General features: G+C 44.4%; 1 protein-coding gene across 1 annotated transcript in view; it reads left to right on the top strand.

Moving 5' to 3' along the window:
• LOC126262792 (hairy/enhancer-of-split related with YRPW motif protein) overlaps positions 1-19,171 on the top strand; it is a 67,486-nt gene extending 48,315 nt beyond the window's left edge. Inside the window, exon 5 of the mRNA XM_049959658.1 lies at positions 16,076-19,171. Within this exon, the coding sequence (XP_049815615.1) occupies positions 16,076-16,746 (671 nt within the window). The 3' untranslated portion in view covers positions 16,747-19,171. The remainder of the gene's footprint in view (positions 1-16,075) is intronic.
• Positions 19,172-21,548: the final 2,377 nt, after the last annotated feature.

Genomic DNA, 21,548 nt, shown 5'->3' with positions numbered 1-21,548 from the left:
TCCTATGTGACAACTGTTTGCGTGAGAGTGCTTTCAAAATCTTCGAAAAATTTCATCACTGGTAGCGAATTCAGACAAACACAATATATCACTACCTTTCAGGAAAACTTGCTGCAAAATACACTGCCGGTCGGGGTGGCCGAGCGGTTCTAGGCGCTACAGTCTGGAACCGCGCGACCGCTACGGTCGCAGGTTCGAATCCTGCCTCGGGCATGGACGTGTGTGATGTCCTTAGGTTGGTTAGGTTTAAGTAGTTCTAAGTTCTAGGGGACTGATGACCTTAGAAGTTAAGTCCCATAGTGCTCAGAGCCATTTTTTTTGCAAAAAACACTGAGGCGACAAAAGTCACAGGATAGAGATATGCACATCAACAGGTTGCGGTAGTATCGCGTAAACAAGGTGCGAAAGTGCAGTGCGTTGGCGGAGCTGTCATTTGTGCTCAGTGACTCACGTCAAAAGGCTTCCGACGTGAATATGGTAGCACGGCGGAAATTAAGAGACTTTGAACGCGGAGTTAGACGCATGGGACATTCCATTTCCGAAATCGTTAGGGAATTCAGTATTTCGAGATCCACCGTGTCAGGAGTGCGCCGAGAATATCAAATTTCAGGCATTACCTCTCACCGCGGACAATACTGTAGCCGACGGCCTTCGCTTAACGACAGAGAGCAGCAGAGTTTGCGTAGAGTTGTCAGTGCTACAGTCAAGCAACACTGCGTGAAATAACGGCAGAATTCATTGTGGGACGTACGACGAACGTATCCGGTAGGACAGTGCGGCGAATTTCTGGCGCTAATGGGTTATGACAGCAGACGACCGAATCGATTGCCTTTGCTAACAACACGGCGTCACCTACAGTGCCTCTCTTGGCTTCGTGACCATATCGGTTGGACCCTAGACGACTGGAAAACCGTAGCCTGCTGAGATGAGTACCAATGGTGTTAGAGATCGAGTGTGGAGCAGACCCCACGAAGCCATGGACACAGGTTATCGACAAGGGACTGCGTAATGATGTGGGCTGTGAATGTAGGTTTCCCGGTGTATACTGCTGATGATGTTATTCATTCAATCTGTATATTGAGCAAGCAGTAATGGAAACAAAAGCAAAATTCAAAGTAGGAATTAAAACCCATGGAGAAGAAATAAAAACTTTGAGGTTCGTCGATGACATTGTAATTCTGTCAGAGACAGCAAAGGACTTGGAAGAGCAGTTGAACGGAATGGATAGTGTCTTGAAAGGAGGATATAAGATGAATATCAACAAAAGCAAAACGAGGATAATGGAATGTAGTCGAATTAAATCGGGTGATGCTGAGGGTATTAGATTAGGAAATGAGACGCTTAAAGTAGTAAAGGAGTTTTGCTATTTAGGGAGTAAAATAACTGATGATGGTCGAAGTAGAGAGGATATAAAATGTACACGGGCAATGGCAAGGAAAGCGTTTCTGAAGAAGAGAAATTTGTTAATATCGAGTATAGATTTAAGTGTCAGGAAGACGTTTCTGAAAGTATTTGTATGGAGTGTAGCCATGTATGGAAGTGAAAAATGGACGATAAATAGTTTGGACAAGAAGAGAATAGAAGCTTCCGAAATGTGGTGCTACAGAAAAATGCTGAAGATTAGATGGGTAGATCACATAACTAATGAGGAGGTATTGAATAGAATTAGGGAGAAGAGGAATTTGTGGCACAACTTGACCAGAAGGAGGGGTCGGTTGGTAGGACACGTTCTGAGGCATGAAGGGATCATCAATTTAGTACTGGAGGGCAGCGTGGAGGGTAAAAATAGTAGAGGGAGACCAAGAGATGAATACACTAAGCAGATTCAGATGGATGTAGGTTGCAGTAGGTGCTGGGAGATGAAGAAGCTTGCACAGGATAGAGTAGCATGGAGGGCTGCATCAAATCAGTCTCTGGACTGAAGACCACAACAACAACCACAAGAACATCTACATCTACATCTGTACTCCGCGAGCCACCTTACGGTGTGTGGCGGAGGGTACTTATTGTACCACTATCTGATCCCCCCTTCCCTGTTCCATTCACGAATTGTGCGTGGGAAGAACGACTGCTTGTAAGTCTCCGTATTTGCTCTAATTTCTCGGATCTTTTCGTTGTGATCATTACGCGAGATATATGTGGGCGGTAGTAATATGTTGCCCATCTCTTCCCGGAATGTGCTCTCTCGTAAGTTCGATAATAAACCTCTCCGTATTGCGTAACGCCTTTCTTGAAGTGTCCGCCACTGGAGCTTGTTCAGCATCTCCGTAACGCTCTCGCGCTGACTAAATGTCCCCATGACGAATCGCGCTGCTTTTCGCTGGATCATGTCTATCTCTTCTATTAATCCAACCTGGTAAGGGTCCCATACTGATGAGCAATACTCAAGAATCGGACGAACAAGCGTTTTGTAAGCTACTTCTTTCGTCGATGAGTCACATTTTCTTAGAATTCTTCCTATGAATCTCAACCTGGCGCCTGCTTTTCCCACTATTTGTTTTATGTGATCATTCCACTTCAGATCGCTCCGGATAGTAACTCCTAAGTATTTTACGGTCGTTACCGCTTCCAATGATTTACCACCTATGGCATAATCGTACTGGAATGGATTTCTGCCCCTATGTATGCGCATTATATTACATTTATCTACGTTTAGGGAAAGCTGCCAGCTGTCGCACCATTCATTAATCCTCTGCAGGTCTTCCTGGAGTACGTACGAGTCTTCTGATGTTGCTACTTTCTTGTAGACAACCGTGTCATCTGCAAATAGCCTCACGGAGCTACCGATGTTGTCAACTAAGTCATTTATGTATATTGTAAACAATAAAGGTCCTATCACGCTTCCTTGCGGTACTCCCGAAATTACCTCTACATCTGCAGATTTTGAACCGTTAAGAATGACATGTTGTGTTCTTTCTTCTAGGAAATCCTGAATCCAATCACAAACCTGGTCCGATATTCCGTAAGCTCGTATTTTTTTTCACTAAACGTAAGTGCGGAACCGTATCAAATGCCTTCCTGAAGTCCAGGAATACGGCATCAATCTGCTCGCCAGTGTCTACGGCACTGTGAATTTCTTGGACAAATAGGGCGAGCTGAGTTTCACATGATCTCTGTTTGCGGAATCCATGTTGGTTATGATGAAGGAGATTTGTATTATCTAAGAACGTCATAATACGAGAACATAAAACATGTTCCATTATTCTACAACAGATTGACGTAAGCGAAATAGGCCTATAATTATTCGCATCTGATTTATGACCCTTCTTGAAAATGGGAACGACCTGCGCTTTCTTCCAGTCGCTAGGTACTTTACGTTCTTCCAGAGATCTACGATAAATTGCTGATAGAAAGGGGGCAAGTTCTTTAGCATAATCACTGTAGAATCTTACGGGTATCTCGTCTGGTCCGGATGCTTTTCCGCTACTAAGTGATAGCAGTTGTTTTTCAATTCCGATATCGTTTATTTCAATATTTTCCATTTTGGCGTCCGTGCGACGGCTGAAGTCAGGGACCGTGTTACGATTTTCCGCAGTGAAACAGTTTCGGAACACTGAATTCAGTATTTCTGCCTTTCTTCGGTCGTCCTCTGTTTCGGTGCCATCGTGGTCAACGAGTGACTGAATAGGGGATTTAGATCCGCTTACCGATTTTACATATGACCAAAACTTTTTAGGGTTCTTGTTTAGATTGTTTGCCAATGTTTTATGTTCGAATTCGTTGAATGCTTCTCTCATTGCTCTCTTTACGCTCTTTTTCGCTTCGTTCAGCTTTTCCTTATCAGCTATGATTCGACTACTCTTAAACCTATGATGAAGCTTTCTTTGTTTCCGTAGTACCTTTCGTACATGATTGTTATACCATGGTGGATCTTTCCCCCCGCTTTGGACCTTAGTCGGTACGAACTTATCTAAGGCGTACTGGACGATGTTTCTGAATTTTTTCCATTTTTGTTCCACATCCTCTTCCTCAGAAATGAACGTTTGATGGTGGTCACTCAGATATTCTGCGATTTGTGCCCTATCACTCTTGTTAAGCAAATATATTTTCCTTCCTTTCTTGGCATTTCTTATTACACTTGTAGTCATTGATGCAACCACTGACTTATGATCACTGATACCCTCTTCTACATTCACGGAGTCGAAAAGTTCCGGTCTATTTGTTGCTATGAGGTCTAAAACGTTAGCTTCACGAGTTGGTTCTCTAACTATCTGCTCGAAGTAATTCTCGGACAAGGCAGTCAGGATAATGTCACAAGAGTCTCTGTCCCTGGCTCCAGTTCTGATTGTGTGACTATCCCATTCTATACCTGGTAGATTGAAGTCTCCCCCTATTACAATAGTATGATCACGAAACTTCTTCACGACGTTCTGCAGGTTCTCTCTGAGGCGCTCAACTACTACGGTTGCTGATGCAGGTGGTCTATAGAAGCATCCGACTATCATATCTGACCCACCTTTGATACTTAACTTAACCCAGATTATTTCACATTCGCATTCGCTAATAACTTCACTGGATATTATTGAATTCTTTACTGCTATAAATACTCCTCCACCATTGGCGTTTATCCTATCCTTGCGGTATATATTCCATTCTGTGTCTAGGATTTCGTTACTGTTCACTTCCGGTTTTAACCAACTTTCCGTTCCTAATACTATATGCGCACTATTTCCTTCAATAAGCGATACTAATTCAGGAACCTTGCCCTGGATACTCCTGCAGTTTACCAATATTACGTTAACTTTTCCTGTTTTTGGTCTCTGAGGACGGACGTTCTTTATCAACGATGCTGATGTTCTCTCTGGTAAGCCGTCAGGTATTTTATCGTTTCGCCCAAGGGGGGGGGGGGGGGGTCCCTCTAACCTAAAAAACCCCCGTGTGCACGCTGCTGATGAAAACTTCTCGGGCTTCTATCCGGGTGGGGCTGTGTTAGCATGGAATGGACTGTTTCCTCTGGTCCAGCTGAAACGACCAGTGACTGGAAACGGTCATTTTCAGCTACTTAGGGACCATATGCAGCCATTGATGGACTTCATGTTTCCAAACATTTCACCAGGCCACAGTTGTTCGCGATTGGTTTAAAGAACATTCTGGGCAATTCGAGCGACTGATTTGACCTCCTACATCGCCCAACAAGAATTCCGATGGGTTTATGGGACATAATGAGAGACCAGTTCGCTCAAAAAATCCTGCACCGGCAACACTTTCGCTATTATCTACTGCTGTAGATGCAGCATGGCTCAATATTTCTTCATGAATAGTTCCGATGACTTCTTGAGTCCATGCCACATCAAGTTGCTGCATTACGCGCTGCAAAAGGAGGTCCGACACGATATTGGGAGCTATCCCATGGCTCGGGTCACCTCAGTTTGTGTGACTAGATACCCGGCACATAGTGTCTACCGTGCGTTCCTAACATTACTGTTCTTCTTTCGAGGTGGAGTACGATGTGTTCAGTGAAGAACGGCATGTTACAGACTCGCCTCTGCTTCAACAAGTGCGAAAATGGAGGGAGTACCTGTACGACAACGGCAACAACGCGAACAGAGTCCTGGCGCAGCCACTCTGCCTCGGAGCCGCAACTGCCCGTTGTTCGGAAGCCTACTGGCTGCGCTACCTTTTTTCGGTTCGGTTTCGACGCCGATTAGCGCCACAACACGCCCGCAGAGACCGCCGCTATCTCCGACACACACCGCTGGGGGCCCGTTGCCTAAGTCTCAGGGTCAAAGGACACGTGCTATCACTGACTGATGTTAGAAGCACCAGCCGCTGTTTTATTTACACTTATCACAGCTGCTGAACTTGACCCGCGCTCGTTGAAAAAGAATCGTCCCATGCTGCATGATGCAAAACATGTCAACTGTTCTCTTCTGTCGTCTCCTGGCGCCCGTCTCGCAGTGGCTGGCGGAAGGAATGACCAGATATTGTCTCAGACGCTACACTTATTGTCACCATCACAAGTGCTATTTTCAACACATTAGTAGTTTACCAGGGTGCTGTCTGATAACGAGATTAGGAAAGTCTTTCTTAAAACAAATAATGGAAGATTCTATCAGAATTTTGTGGTATTCTTGAGCTATGGTAGGGCAGCGCAAATACGAAAGAAATTTCGGAGTTAAAAAGAGATGGGTCTTGCAGCAAAATATGTAACAAAATTAATTTAGTATTACACGTATTACAGGCTTTACTCTTCTCACGTCTTTGTTCATGTCAGTCCACTCACTTTTAATAGTGTGAAGCAATGTTCAACACATCTTCATATAATCCTCGGGCTTCAGTTTTCGCCAGTTTTGTTCGGAGTGTTTAAAGTACTGGTTTTCCTCGATTCTTTCAGAAATAGTACTGTTATAAATTTGCAAGGTGATAAGGTAGAATTAAACTCGGTTTCAGAACTGTATGGTGGATCATCAAAATATATCTACTGAATTACCGCATTTGTAATGGACTAACGGGTCAACTGGAGCGTTAAAATGAAATCTCTACAGGTACATTTCTTGACGAGGACTTGTCAACATGAAGCGACGATTTTCCTCGAATTTCGCTGTCATTCAGTCGCCTTTATCTTCAGTGCGGCCACTGTATATGCCACTTTCCTTGTTGTTCTAGTCGCCGTAACTCCTTCCCTAAACTCATAGCTGACTCACTCTCCTTAATTCGATGTAACAGGCCCTCACGGTTAAGATAAGGTACCGTGAATGTTTTCTTGTGATGAGAAACCTTATCTGTGATCAGAGTAAACTTTGAGGAAGGTTTTATTTTCCTATACGAGTGACAAACTGGTGACAATGTGGAAATTATACCTGACAAAGCAGCGGAAAAGAAGTCCACTGTGCGTATAATGTAGTGGAAATTAATATAATGGCAGGGTTGCTACGAAAAGTAACACTAAAATACCTCAAGCACATATATATTTTATCATGATACATATAAGACACAAGCAATCATGACGGAATTACATGATTTCTTTCATAGCTTAAGCAACTAAAAACGGCGTTTGCATTTCGTGGATGGAAACTAATATAAAGGCACTCACTGATGTGTTACTGTGTTGTTAGCACATTGTCCAGCCTCCGTTCTTCCTAATTACGTCAGAAATGCTCTTCGGCATTGGGTTTGATAGAATTTCTAGTTCTTGCAATGAAATTGCCGCCCATTCTTCTTGTATCGTTCTTTTCAGCGTATATACGGCCTCATATCGGGTTCCATTGCGATAAACACGCCTCGCAAGTATTCCGCAAATGTTTTCTACTGTGTTAAAATCCGAGCTACGTGCAGACCAGAGTAAGACATCGACATATCTTTACCTTGAAACCACTTTTTGGTGGTAATAGAAACCTGCACAGTTTTCGCCAGTTTTGTTGAAACATTAGACTTTCGTCCCCCATGTCCTCATACATCCTAATCAATTTTCTCTCTAGCATCTCAGTATATATGTTAGAGACAATTGCAGTGTTCAACCAAGCAATGCGCGATTTATCTTTAGCGCAGAAGGCTACCTATATCATAACACTTCCACCACCAAAATTTCTGCTCACTCTTAGCTGCTGGTCTGTTCTCATATCGTGCCAATAACACTGAAATCCATTCATCCCATCTGCGTTAGACTTCTTCTCATCACGGAAGGTCTCTCTATCTCATTCTGAAGTCCATAACTTCTTTTTTTTTTCAGCAAACTCCAAACTAGCCCGCGCATGTTTAGGTTTTAGAGCAGGTCTCTGCAGTCTCTTCTTGAATCCAAGATATTTATCGTCCGAGAAAATTTGTCATAGACACCTGGCAGTTACTTGCAACTGTAAATCAGCAACAAATTGAGAAGAATAACGTTCTGTGAGCCTTGCTTTTCGCAAAACTAACCGTTTCGATGCCTCAGATAATTTTTTACTTTGCCCGCGATTTCGGTTCTGTCCATCCCGTGCACCCAATCTAACGAACTCATCATCACTGCACATGAACGGTTCAACTTCTTGGCGATTTGCCCCATGAGAGAACCCTATTTTCTTGTACACACTGTATTTGCTTTTTCTGCTTCTTCCCCCTCTCTCCGTCCATCTCAACTTCTTTTTTCCATTTCCTCCTTCCTCCTCTCTTTGTCTGCCTCCCCCTGCCCCGTCCTTCTCGTCATTGCCTCTTCCCCTGTCCGTCCATGTCCTCCTCCCCACCATAGATCACCATCACCAAGCTGTGATCGCCGCCACAATAGCAAGGTGGTGGTTCTTACCCACACAGTACTTCTTTCCAGATAGTAAGTAATATGAGTACCAAGTTTGACTGAAATCGATCTAGGGGTTTAGTAGGAGCTTTTCTCGTGCGACTTTGCCAGAATGCGTACATGTGAAATACATTTTACACGTATTTAACATACGTCGCATATATTTTTACAAACATTTCACCTGTATGTGTAGTGAATTTCGCCGTGCAGTTTAGTTTCCACGCAGCTCAAGTGTTGATGATGTCGTATCCTCCTGAACTATGTGTCGTGCAGTGATACCTTTGTGTAGGTACGTCCAGCGGGATATGTGGCTACTATCTGCAAATTTTTTGCAAATAGAGTTGTTAACAGATAATAAATTCGATAGTTTTCACTCATACCAGTATTTATGACGTCATATCTCCTGAATTGTGCATCGTAAAATGATATAATTTTACAGTTAGATTCAGGTGAATAAATGAATGATTACTGTCTGCAAAACTTGTCGTGCATAAATTTTGTAGTAATGAATTAAAACGTCCTGCCTGATGTGGTAGTTTCACTGCATAAACAATGAAAATGCAGTTCTCCCTTTCGTGGGGGTTGTCGGGGAGAAAAAGTTTGAATAAAGATTTGAATTATGCAAAGTTTGCTGCAGGTCACTAAGTGTGGTGTCACCGCCAGACACCACACATGCTAGGCGGTAGCCTTTAAATCGGCCACGGTCCGTTAGTATACGTCGGACCCGCGTGTCGCCACTATTAGTGATTGCAGACCGAACGCCGCCACACGGCAGGTGTAGTCTAGAGAGACTACCTAGCACTCGCCCCAGTTGTACAGCCGACTTTGCTAGCGATAATTCACTGCCTACAAATGCTCTCATTTGCAGAGACGACAGTTCAGCATAGCCTTCAGCTACGTCATTTGCTACGACCTAGCAAGGCGCCATATTCCGTTACTATTCTGAACAAATAATATTGTGAATCATGTACCGTCAAGAGCGACGTTCATCATTAATGGATTAAAGTTAAGTATCAGACTAATTACGTCCGCTTTCTGAATTCTCATTCCTTGTCATGTTCCAGACCTCACGTCAGTGTAGTTCTTCCCTCCGCACGCCAGCCTGCGTGAGCTAAAACGCGTGCATTTCGGCCTAGTCTAGTAACACGGTGTTGGCTCTCCTGCCAACACTACACTAAGTACTCTCACTCTCAAATAATGGATGAACAGTCGCTTATGGTGACTACACAGGTAGTCACCCCCACCGTCGCCCCTATGACAGGCACGTGGTTCTTATGCCCACAGTAAGCGATATTTGTACAGTGATTATAAAGAATCCGCCTCGTATGTTGACCTAGGTTTCGGCGCGGATAACCACGCCTTCTTCGGAACATATTAAAACTACAAACTGCCTAAAGAGGCATAGTCAAACATTAATAAAGAACGCCCAAACGGGGCCTCTTTAGGCAGTTTGTAGTTTTGGTGTGTTCCGAAGAAGGCGTGGTTATCCGCGCCGAAACCTAGGTCAACATCCGGTTTATATTTGCAATCGAGGCGGATTCTTTATAAGCATTAAATTATTCACGATTGCTGACGAGGTGCAATCTTAAAAGTTCTCATATTTGTACCAAGTCTGGTTGAAATCGGTCCATCTGTTTAGGACGAGGTGTGGAACACACACATATATACATATTTACATACGTACATCCATTTCTGTGATACATATGGATTAATAGCAGTAATTCAGGTTGATGTAGCTACAAGTAATTGTATCTCAACCGAGGATGGCAGCTTGCTGCCGAAACGTGTCGTGTTTATAAAAGCAAAGAGTGACTGGAGAAGTAAAAATAATTTAATAAATTTGGAAAACAGTCGCTGACTTCAATTGATTGCTACTGAACATGGGTAAAATTTAAACAATTTTTTTGTCAGAGTTGTTTATGATTTTACGTTACACACTGTGCCTTTCCCTCTAGCAGCACATTAGACGCAGTGCCCTAGGGATGTCGGTGTGAAGGTTGGCGGTAACGGCGTCGGCCGGCTGGTGCAGCGCGGCGCGCGCAGGCGGCCCGGGTTCACGCAGTTCCCACGGCTGCGGACGACCCGCGCCTCGGCCTGCCCGCACAGCCGTCTCCTCCCGGGCTCTAGCGCAGCCCGTTTAGCGTTCCTCAGCACTGCACGTCTTCCCCTGCGCATTTCATATTCTCAGCACACATTTTCCGTTCAACTACACTGATCTTACATCAGACAATCATCCTCCCATGTTATCTTCATCACTGTCGAGATACTGACGACTTAGGATAAAACTAATCGAGAATTAGGAAACTTATTAATTCAGCAGCTTTTGGCTGTTTTAAAGTGCGCTTTTCAGTATCTAATAAGAGGTACCTGCCTCCGTTAGCCACTTGCTGTGCAAACTTACTACCTCTATACCACGAGAAGCTGGATGTCAGGTTTTCCTTTCATCTACTTTAGGGCCTTAACGACACTCGCTAGAAATTCTACTCCTTTCCGGTATGAAGAACGGCTATCTACGAGGCTTCGATTGAGAGAAAGTTTTCATTATATGCTTCTTGTTTGTAGTCCACGTCATCTTATACAATGAGATCACAGAAGTCATGGAATATCTCCTAACATCGTGTCATGCCTTCTTTTGCCGGCCGTAATACAGCAGTTCGACGTGGCACGGACTCAACTAGTCGTTGGAAGTCCCCTGAAGAAATATTGAGCCACGCTGCTGCTATAGGGCTCCATAAATGCGGAATTGTTGACGGTGCAAGATTTTGTGCATTAACTGACTTATCGAGTATGTCACATAAATGTTCGATGGCATTCATGTCGTGCGATCTTAGCGGATAAATCATTCGCTCCAATTGACCAGAATGTTCTTCGAACCAATCGCGGACAACTGTGACCCCGTGACATGGCGCATTGTCATCCATAAAATTTCCACCGTCGTTTGGAGACATGAAGTCCATGAATGACTGCAGATGGTCCCCAAGTAGCCGAAAATAACCATTTCCAGTCAATGATCGGTTCACTTCGGCCAGAAGGCCCAGTCCATTCCATGTCAACACGGCTCACACCATTATGGAGCCACCGCTAGCTTGCAGAATGCCTTGTTGGCTCCCTGGGTCCATGACTTCGTGGCGTCTGCGCCACACTTGTTTCCTACCATCAGCTGAAACCGGGACTCACCTGACCTGAATACGGTTTTCCAGTCGTCTAGGGTCCAACAGATATGGTGACGAGCGCAAGAGACGCGCTTCAGGCGATGTCGTGCTGTTAGCAAAGCCACTCGCTTCGACCGTCTGCTACCATAGCCTGTCAACGCCCAATTTCGCCGCACTGTCCAAACGGATACGTTCGTCGTACGTCTTACACTGATTTCTGCGTGTATTTCACGCAGTGTTGCTTGCCTGTTTGCACTGACAACTCTACGCAAATGCCACTGCTCTCGGTTGTCAAGCGAAGGCCGTCCTGCGTTGTCCGTGGTGAGAGGTAATGCCTGAAATGTGGTATTCTCGGCACGCTCTTCACACTGTGGATATCGCAATATTGAATTCCATAACGATTTCCAAAGGAGAATGTGCCATGCGTCTAGCTCCAACTACTATCCTGCGTTCAAAGTCTGTTGATTTCCATCGTGTGGCCATCATCACGCCAGAAACCGTTGCACATGAATCACCTGCGTACAAATGCAGCTCTGCCAAAACAATGCCCATTCATACGCGACACCAGCGCCATCTGTGTGCGTGCACATTGCTATCCCGTGACTCAAGTCACCTCAGTGTAAAATGTATCAACGTTTCGGGCACTGTTGTGATAATCATACCGATTCCCAATGTGTGCCAAGAAAATTCAGTTTTAAATTATTGCCAACAAAGAACATCATCTCCATCTCCCTTCCGACATCCAATGATGTGTAGAGTTTTATTCACGCTCCTTTTAACCAAGTACAGAGACAAAATCAACTAAGAATCCTCCCATGTTATTTTTATATTTGCCGACCTGCTAGTGATTTAAGATAAAAACTAATCGAAAATAACAAAAAGTAATTAATTGAGCAGCTTTGGGCGGTTTAAAATGCCTTTTCAAAATTTTTCAGAGGTATGGAGAACTACATGTAGGAAGTGTTTTGGACAATACATCCATTTTTATAACTAAAGAACATATATTTGTGTTCTTTCACTTCTTCCACGATTTGTACCTGACCGCAGCCACAGATCTAAATTGTTGCTCCGTATTGTTTTTGTTACGAGCTTGTCCGCAGCTCGTGGTCGTGCGGTAGCGTTCTCGCTTCCCGCTCCCGGGTTCCCAGGTTCGATTCCCGGCGGGGTCAGGGATTTTCACTGCCTCGTGATGACTGGGTGTTGTGTGATGTCCTTAGGTTAGTTAGGTTTAAGTAGTTCTAAGTTCTAGGGGATTGATGACCATAGATGTTAAGTCCCATAGTGCTCAGAGCCATTTGTTACGAGCTTTCCTGTGGAACAACGGATATCCAGTGCATGTTTAACAAAGTGGTTTCTGGTTTCCATATAGCCTTTTCCATCCTTTGGAGATGACCTTGCTGGTTCGTCTGCCATTAGGAGCAAGGGAAAAAGGGTGCTCTGCCCTGTACCCAATCCCCGGCGCTCCCAAGAGACCATGGCACGTGGTACACTTGCAGCATGCCTACTTCCCTACGTTACCCATTTGCAATCTCTATAACACAAAGACCTGAATGTCAGATTTTTCGTTTCATCTATTTTAGGATTGTACGGCGTTTCCTAGAATTTCAAATCATTTAGAGATGAAGGATTGCTACCCACAAGTCTTCGGTTTGAGAGTAAAGAAGATTTTCACAATGCCTGAAATTTGATATTCTCGTCACATCTTTGACGCTGTGGATCTCGGAATATTGAATTCCCGAACGATTTCGGTGCTTCAGAAGAATGCTGAAGATTAGATGGGTAGATCACATAACTAATGAGGAGGTATTGAATAGAATTGGGGAGAAGAGGAGTTTGTGGCACAACTTGACTAGAAGAAGGGATCGGTTGGTAGGACATGTTCTGAGGCATCAAGGGATCACCAATTTAGTACTGGATGACAGCGTGGAGGGTAAAAATCGTAGAGGGAGACCAAGAGATGTATACACTAAGCAGATTCAGAAGGATGTAGGCTGCAGTAAGTACTGGGAGATGAAGAAGCTTGCACAGGATAGAGTAGCATGGAGAGCTGCATCAAACCAGTCTCAGGACTGAAGACCACAACAACAACAACAACGATTTCGGAAATGGAATGTCTTACACTATGCGATCAAAAGTATCCGGACACCACTACAAACATACGTTTTTCATATTAGGTGCATTGTGCTGCCACCTACTGCCAGGTACTCCATATCAGCGACTTCAGTAGTCATTAGACATCGCGAGAGAGCAGAATGGGGCGTCCCGCGGAACTCACGGACTTCAAACGTGGCCAGGTGATTAGGTGTCATGCGTCTGTACGCGAGATTTTCACACTCCTAAACATCCTTAGGTCCACTATTTCCGATGTGAGAGTGTAGTGGAAATATGAAGGGACACGTACAGCACAAAAGCGTACAGGCCGACCTCGTCTGTTGACTGACAGAGACCTACAGTTGAAGAGGATCGTAACGTGTAATGGGAAACATCTATCCAGACCATCACGCAGGAATTCCAAACTGCATCAGGATCCACTGCAAGTAGTATGATAACTAGGGGGGAGGTGAGAAAACTTGGATTTCATGGTCGAGCAGCTGCTGATAAGCCACACATCACGCCAGTAAATGCCAAACGACAGAAGAAAAACGTTGTGTGGAGTGAAGAATCACGGTACACAATGTGGCGATCCGATGACAGGATGAGGGTGTGGCGAATGGCCGCTGAACGTCATCTGCCAGCGTGTGTAGTGCCAAAATTAAAATTCGGAGGCTGTGGTGTTATGGTGTGCACCCCTTGTTGTTTAGCGTGGCACTACCACAGCACAGGCCTACATTGACGTTTTAAGCACCTTAGTGCTTCCATCTGTAGGGCGAATGCTTCAACACGATCGAGCGACTGTTCATAATGCACGGCCTGCGGCGGAACGGTTACACGACAATAACATTCCTGTAATGGACTGGCCTGTACAAAGTACTGACTAGAATGCTATAGAACACCTTTGGGATGTTTTGGAACGCCGACTTCGTGCCAGGCCTCACCGACCGACATCGATACCTCTCCAGAGTCCAGCACTCCGCGTAGAATGGGCTGCCATTCCCCAAGAAACCTGCCAGCACCTGACTGTACGTATGCTTGCGAGAGTGGAAGCTCTCATCAACGCTCAGGTTGGGCCAATACTACAGGGTTATTACAAATGATTGAAGCGATTTCACAGCTCTACAATAACTTTATTATTTGAGATATTTTCACAATGCTTTGCACACACATACAAAAACTCAAAAAGTTTTTTTAGGCATTCACAAATGTTCGATATGTGCCCCTTTAGTGATACGGCAGACATCAAGCCGATAATCAAGTTCCTCCCACACTCGGCGCACCATGTCCTCATCAATGAGTTCGAAAGCATCGTTGATGCGAGCTCACAGTTATGGCACGTTTCTTGGTAGAGGAGGTTTAAACACTGAATCTTTCACATATCCCCACAGAAAGAAATCACATGGGGTTAAGTCGGGAGAGTGTAGAGGCTATGACATGAATTGCTGATCATGATCTCCACCACGACCGATCCATCGGTTTTCCAATCTCCTGTTTAAGAAATGCCGAACATCATGATGGAAGTGCGGTGGAGCACCATCCTGTTGAAAGATGAAGTCGGCGCTGTCGGTCTCCAGTTGTGGCATGAGCCAATTTTCCGCGGGCTACGGGTGAAACTTGCCCGCACGCGTTCAACCGTTTCTTCGCTCACTGCAGGCCGACCCGTTGATTTCCCCTTACAAAGGCATCCAGAAGCTTTAAACTGCGCATACCATCGCCGAATGGAGTTAGCAGTTGGTGGATCTTTGTTGAACTTCGTCCTGAAGTGTCGTTGCACTGTTATGACTGACTGATGTGAGTGCATTTCGAGCACGACATACGCTTTCTCGGCTCCTATCGTCATTTTGTCTCACTGCACTCTCGAGCGCTCTGGCGGCAGAAACCTGAAGTGCGGCTTCAGCCGAACAAAACTTTATGAGTTTTTCTACGTATCTGTAGTGTGTCGTGACCATATGTCAATGAATGGAGCTACAGTGAACTTATGAAATCGCTTCAATCATTTGTAATACCCCTGTATATTGAATTCCAGCATTACCGATGGAGGGCGCCACGACCTCGTAACTCATTTTCAGCCAGGTGTTCATATGGTCCAAATGGCTCTGAGCACATCTGAGGTCATCAGTCCCCTAGAACTTAGAACTACTTAAACCTAACTAACCTAAGAACATCACACACATCCATGCCCGAGGCAGGATTCGAGCCTGCGACCGTAGCAGTCGCGCGGTTCCGGACTGAAGCGCCTAGAACCGCTCGGCCACAACGGCCGGCTCAGCCATGTGTCCGGATACTTTTGATCACATGGTGCATATGTCTAGCTCCGACTACCATTCCGCGTTCAAAGTTGTTAATTCCCGCCGTGGGCCATAATCATGTCGGAATCCTTTTCACATGAATCACCTGAGTACAAATGACAGCTCCGCTAATGCAGTGGCCTTTTTCACCTTGTGTGCCCGATTCTACCGCCATTTGTATATGTGCACATTGCTATCGCATGACTTTCAGTGGTCTCACATCTCTAATCCAGCCGCTGTAGCCTGTGTAGTTACATTTAGGAAGCTAGTCGCGCTGCTGCTGTGCGTCTTTGCGACTGTGTTCTGTAGCGGTGCGCGATGGCTTGTTGCAGGCGTGGACGCGTTCGCGTACGACCCGCACAAGTTCGCGATGGACTACCACGGGCTGGGCTTCCGCGAGTGCGCGGCCGAGGTGGCGCGCTACTTGGTGACGGTGGAGGGGCTGGACGTGCAGGACCCGCTGCGCCTGCGCCTCATGTCGCACCTGCAGTGCTGCGCCGCGCAGCGCGAGCTCGCCGCCAAGCAGGCCGGCCCGCCGCCCGCGTGGCCCTACCCGCCCGCCCCTGCCCCCGCACCGGCGCCGCAGCCCTACGGCGCCGAGCACCCGTTCGCCGCCGAGCTGGCGGCCGCCTCCTCGGGGGCGGGCGCCGCCTCCGGGGGCGGCAGCGGCGCCGCCGGGCTGCACCACGGCTCGCACCACCAGCAGCAGCACCAACACCAGCACCAAGCCCAGCAGCAGCAGCAGCAGCAGTGCCATACGCCGCCCACCTCCACCGCCGTCTCCTCGGCGGCCAGGCACCCCCAGCAGCAGAACCCCGCGACGACGAGCGCCACGTCGGCGGCCGGCGCCGCCTCCCTGGGCTACGCGGCGCCGCCGCCCTCGCAGTACCACATGAGCCTCAACTCGTTCCCCTCGGCGTCGGGCGGCGCGCACCACCAGACGCCCTTCAACTCGGCCGGCGCCAAGCCGTACCGGCCGTGGGGCGCCGAGGTCGCCTACTGAACGCCTGTCTTCCGTCGACTCACGTCTTCGTCTACAGACTATACTCGAAGGACAGTATGTCGAAGAGATTCTGCGATATTCTTCTAGTCTCTGGGAAACCTCGCAGCAGTAGCAACGATTTCTGTACGGCTACAAAGTAACTTCTAGGGTCGATCACTTATTTACATACACGAGAAGAAAGCTTCACTATGCAGCAGTGTGATCCAAGCTTAGAGATTTAAATTCCTTCTGACTGGAACTCACATATTTCTGTTCCGTCGAAAACGCTCTCAGTCAGAGCTGTTCGATCCTGACTTACAGAGCGGACACATCACTCTACCGTCGCACCTCGACTCCTTTTTGATACTCCATCGTAATACTCTTACTTTTGTAAGTAGAATTTTGACATATCCAGTTAAATTATATGAATTTATAAATTATCTCTATTCCTCTCTATGGTTCGTTACGGGTAATAAGAAGAAATAAACCTAAGAAAAGAACCTTTCTTTTGACACTAAAGTGTACCAGTAAGGTAAAATTTGATTCGTTGTCCGTGGGAAATACAGTAACGCAGAACAAATATCTGTCTAGCAAACAGGCGAATTCGATACAGGAAATAAATCACTAAAACTGAACTGACGTTCAGTATCTACATGGAATTATGTCTCAAACATTTTTGCAAAATTTAATTTCGAACATGATAGGTTCTAACAACCAAAATAGTAGAGAATTTATTTTCTAATTTTTTTTTAAGACAGAAAGAACTGAATTATGTAACAATCAGGTACTCTGCCAGGGTAAATGAAACAAATAATCAGAACATTATTCTACATATGTTAATATTTACGAGTTTATATTTATCACCTGAGTAATAGTATTCTTTTAGTCTCGTAATAGAAGTTCACCAAACCCACACACAGCAAACTGACCTTTGCTTCCTTACTTTCTACCTAACCCTAAACAATAATTGGATTGTATTCAACATAATTGAGAAGCTGCCCCGTATTGATCTTCCAGAGTATTGTATGGTATTTCCTTGTAACTGTAGAGAAGGACGCTGGCTATTCAGTTTCTCATAGTAAGTGGCAGCAGTATACACTGCGAACAGTTCACGTTAATACAAAAAAGCTAAAGAAACTAAATTATCGACGCAAAGACAGTGATATGAAACTTTTAATAGGTAACAGGGATTTTGAATACTGTGTGACTCCATCGTCTAGTGATCGTCATTGCAAGTTACATCACTTCATACTCGTGAAATTTAGTATTTCACCGCAGACCTTCCCGTTCAACAGATGCTCTGTTAATGCTGGTTAAAGACCTTCGAGCATGTCACTCATCGTGAAGATCAATACACAAAGGGTTAAATAAATAATAAATCGATGCTGCGCACGGCTGCAAAAGAAAACATTTTTATTTAGAAAATTTACAAGTGATCGACCCTCGTAACATCACAGAAGATTTCAAAAGAAGTTAATTCTGTAGCCTAAAATAGTAGTTTCCAGTTTCAAGAAGTGATCGTCACAGGAGAAGCATTATTCCCGAGTCGTATAGGTGCAAAACTTTTGGGAAAAGCTTCTTAGTGCAACTCTATCTTGCAAAATTCTCGCGATCGAGCTACATCGCGAACGAAACTTTCTACTTGTGATTTCCCATGAGTAGTTTCCGGCGCCAAGGGCAGCTACAAAGAAAGCACGGAATTGACTGTGATCGCCGACCTGTGATAGGAAAGGCACATATTTCTGCTTTCATTCCATATCTGTACTACAGAAATAATGTTGGTAATATGACGTAGAGTAGCTTGCGGCTCTAGTAAAAAAAATAATGTCACGGGGATCATATTCTGCGCTAGAGGTTGCCGCTGGGACAAGCCTTACAGGCAGAATTAATAAATTCGTGCTTCAGACAAAACCAGCACAGAATGTGCTAAACAAGTTCCTTCCATTGCATAATTGCCTGGGTTTCTGAAGTGCCCTATGTCGTCCGTGAGTCAACCGACAGAGCACAGTAAACACTAAGGTACCTGCTGTAAATTATCTCGCGACATTTTTTGTTGCGTTATATTCCAAATATGCTAGTCGATTTGCCTGTGTGCCTTTTTCTCTGTAAATTATCTCGTGTCTTGTTTATATGTGTGTGTGTGTGTGAAAGCATTTGCAAGCACGGCGTGTGAGTTGTTGAATAATCACGAGTTATGACTCAGTATTACTAATGTTTCCACGCAAGTGTCTTCTGAAGTGGACCGATCGGTTGCACTGCAGTATTAAAGATGTGACAATACTGGTGTCTTTCTAATGTGCCTTTTCTGATGTCAAATGCCATCTTAAATCATCTTTTGTACATAGAAGTATATTTTTGAGTAAACTGATCTCATATTTTGAATAAATATATACTAGAGAATTGATCTCACAAAGATTAAAAATGGAAATAAATACCTGAAATTTAACTTGTTGAAATTCATTTCTTAGAAGACTTAGAACCCTTTACATATATGTTGTTTTCGGGAAGGCAGAGCAAAAGCAGACAGTACATTCGAAAGGTAAGACATATACACCAACAGAGCGTAACACTTTTCCACACAGTCACAAGTGAGAAGAGAAACGGAAAACCACGGACTGCACTTGAAATTATCAACGTAGTTAGGTCAATAATAACTGAGTTGTCTTCTTCAATAAGATACTTCTATTACATATGTACACCACCATTAAGTGAGGCATGTGAACATAATATTCCAAATTAGCCCCATATTAAACTATTGTTGAAATAACCCAGTAAATGAAAGTAGCTTTTATGCAGTTGTTTTTCAGCAGTTCTGACATTCAACAGTTCATTCTGATAGGAGCGCTATATGCACACAGTTACCAGGATATATGAAATTTGACAGGTATCAGTACATGTGGAGACACCGTTATATATTGTTCACACTATTTGTTATCCGTGAAGTGCTGGTGGCACGATTCTACGTCTTTTTTTTCTGTTGGGATCCCGCCTTACACACGAATATCGACACAACAGTTTTTAAAAAAACTTAAATGATCGTAGGGCATTTGCTGGCCGGGAGGCCCCATACCAGGAAGTCCGGCCGCCGAGTGCAAGTCTTATTGCAGTCGACGCCACATTGGGCGATTCGCGCGCCGATAATGAGCATGAAATGACAATGAGGACAACACTACACCAAGTTCACGAGCCGGGAAAATGTCCAACCCGGCCGGGGTTCGAACCCGGCAAGGCAAGCACGTTACCATCCAGCTAAGCATCGACCAAATAGGATTTTAATCTGTACACGCTGAAGTCCGAGGAAAACGGCAAATCATATTCCCGACTAGCGACCATTCACCCTATATAAAACTCAGTAGCGTGGTCAAACATATCCTTTAATACAGACAAGACATACAGACCTCACAGCTGACAGAAGGTAATAACCCTACTCGAAGACCCTTATAACTGCGTATGCATTTATCGATACAGAATAGGTAATATCTTCCGCATTATGAAAAGAATAGTTTTTAATTCCATTCAGCAATTTACCTAGAGGAATACACTTTAAGTTTCTGTACAATACCGAAGTGTTATTACCTTTCTTCGAAATAGCTACTTACCTGGTAGCACTTCAGAATAGCATTTATGATACTCTCTTTCCCCATCTCTTATTGTACTTCGTTTAATATTTATTAGACGTTCAGAATGGTACCCAACATCAATTATTTCAGAACCTTTTCTATTCTGTTGTACCTCAAACACTGCAGTGGATTTTCTTCTTCCCGTAAGCGTAGGTGCCGGCCGCTGTGACCGAGCTGCCTCGGACATGGATGTATGTGATGTCCTTAGGTTAGTTAGGTTTAAGTAGTTCTAAGTTCTAGGGGACTGATGACCTCAGATATTGTCCCATAGTGCACAGAGCCATTTGAACCATTTTAAGCGTAGGTCTTCCATTTTTAGCTCAGTGTGGCTTTCCTTCTGCTTTATTAATTAAGAAAGGAATTCAGATTGATAATAAATTCTGTATTCTTATTAAAACATCTCTTACGTTTGAGACAAGCGCAATAACAACACTACAGAATTCTACGATCCTCCATTGAAATCAAAACGACGTATAACAGTTACGCAGGAAACGAAAAACTAAAATAAAATTACCGATCACAACGCAATCTCTTACCCACAGCACAATGAGATTTTGAAAGTTCAAGTACGCAAAGAAACAAACATTGACACAGACCACTACCTAATCCGGCTGAAATTAAGAATCTCTGTAATTGCTGAATTTGATACTAGTAAAACACAACCATTATCAGCAAACAAACTACAGTACGCAAGCACAAAATTGAGACCAATTCAAGTGACAAGCTTATCAGAACTATCCGTAGTTAAATTCCTTTACAAAGGGGAATGAAGCACCCAGATACGAACAGACAGAAAAATTTATAGACACAAAGCATCAATACATGAAATAGAAACAAATAAAAAAATGCATATAATGCGTTCCTAGCAAGTGCAAAAGAAGTTTCGAAATTAATTAGATGAAACAAAAATACTGCATTAAAACTGTTAACTCCGTGAATTTGAAGAAGACTCGAAAAAGTAAAAAACGAACACGTTAGGATTTTTTTATAAAAGATTTAAACTAACCTAAATAAGGACCAGACACAAAATCTCTGCTTCATGAAGGAAGACAAGAAAGAGCTGATACACTATCCTGAGCCCAAAAAATGATTGCTGTCAAAAATTCCCCAAAAAATCCAGATTCGTAAGCATCAAATGATAAAGTGCTACACAGATTAAAAGACTAAAAAATAACAGGGTGGAGACGAAGAACACTTCTCCGC

The sequence above is a fragment of the Schistocerca nitens genome, chromosome 1 (assembly GCF_023898315.1).
Source record: "Schistocerca nitens isolate TAMUIC-IGC-003100 chromosome 1, iqSchNite1.1, whole genome shotgun sequence".
NCBI lineage: Eukaryota > Metazoa > Arthropoda > Insecta > Orthoptera > Acrididae > Schistocerca > Schistocerca nitens.
The sequence above is the reverse complement of the archived record's forward strand: the minus strand, read 5'-3'. Positions and strand labels throughout refer to the sequence as shown.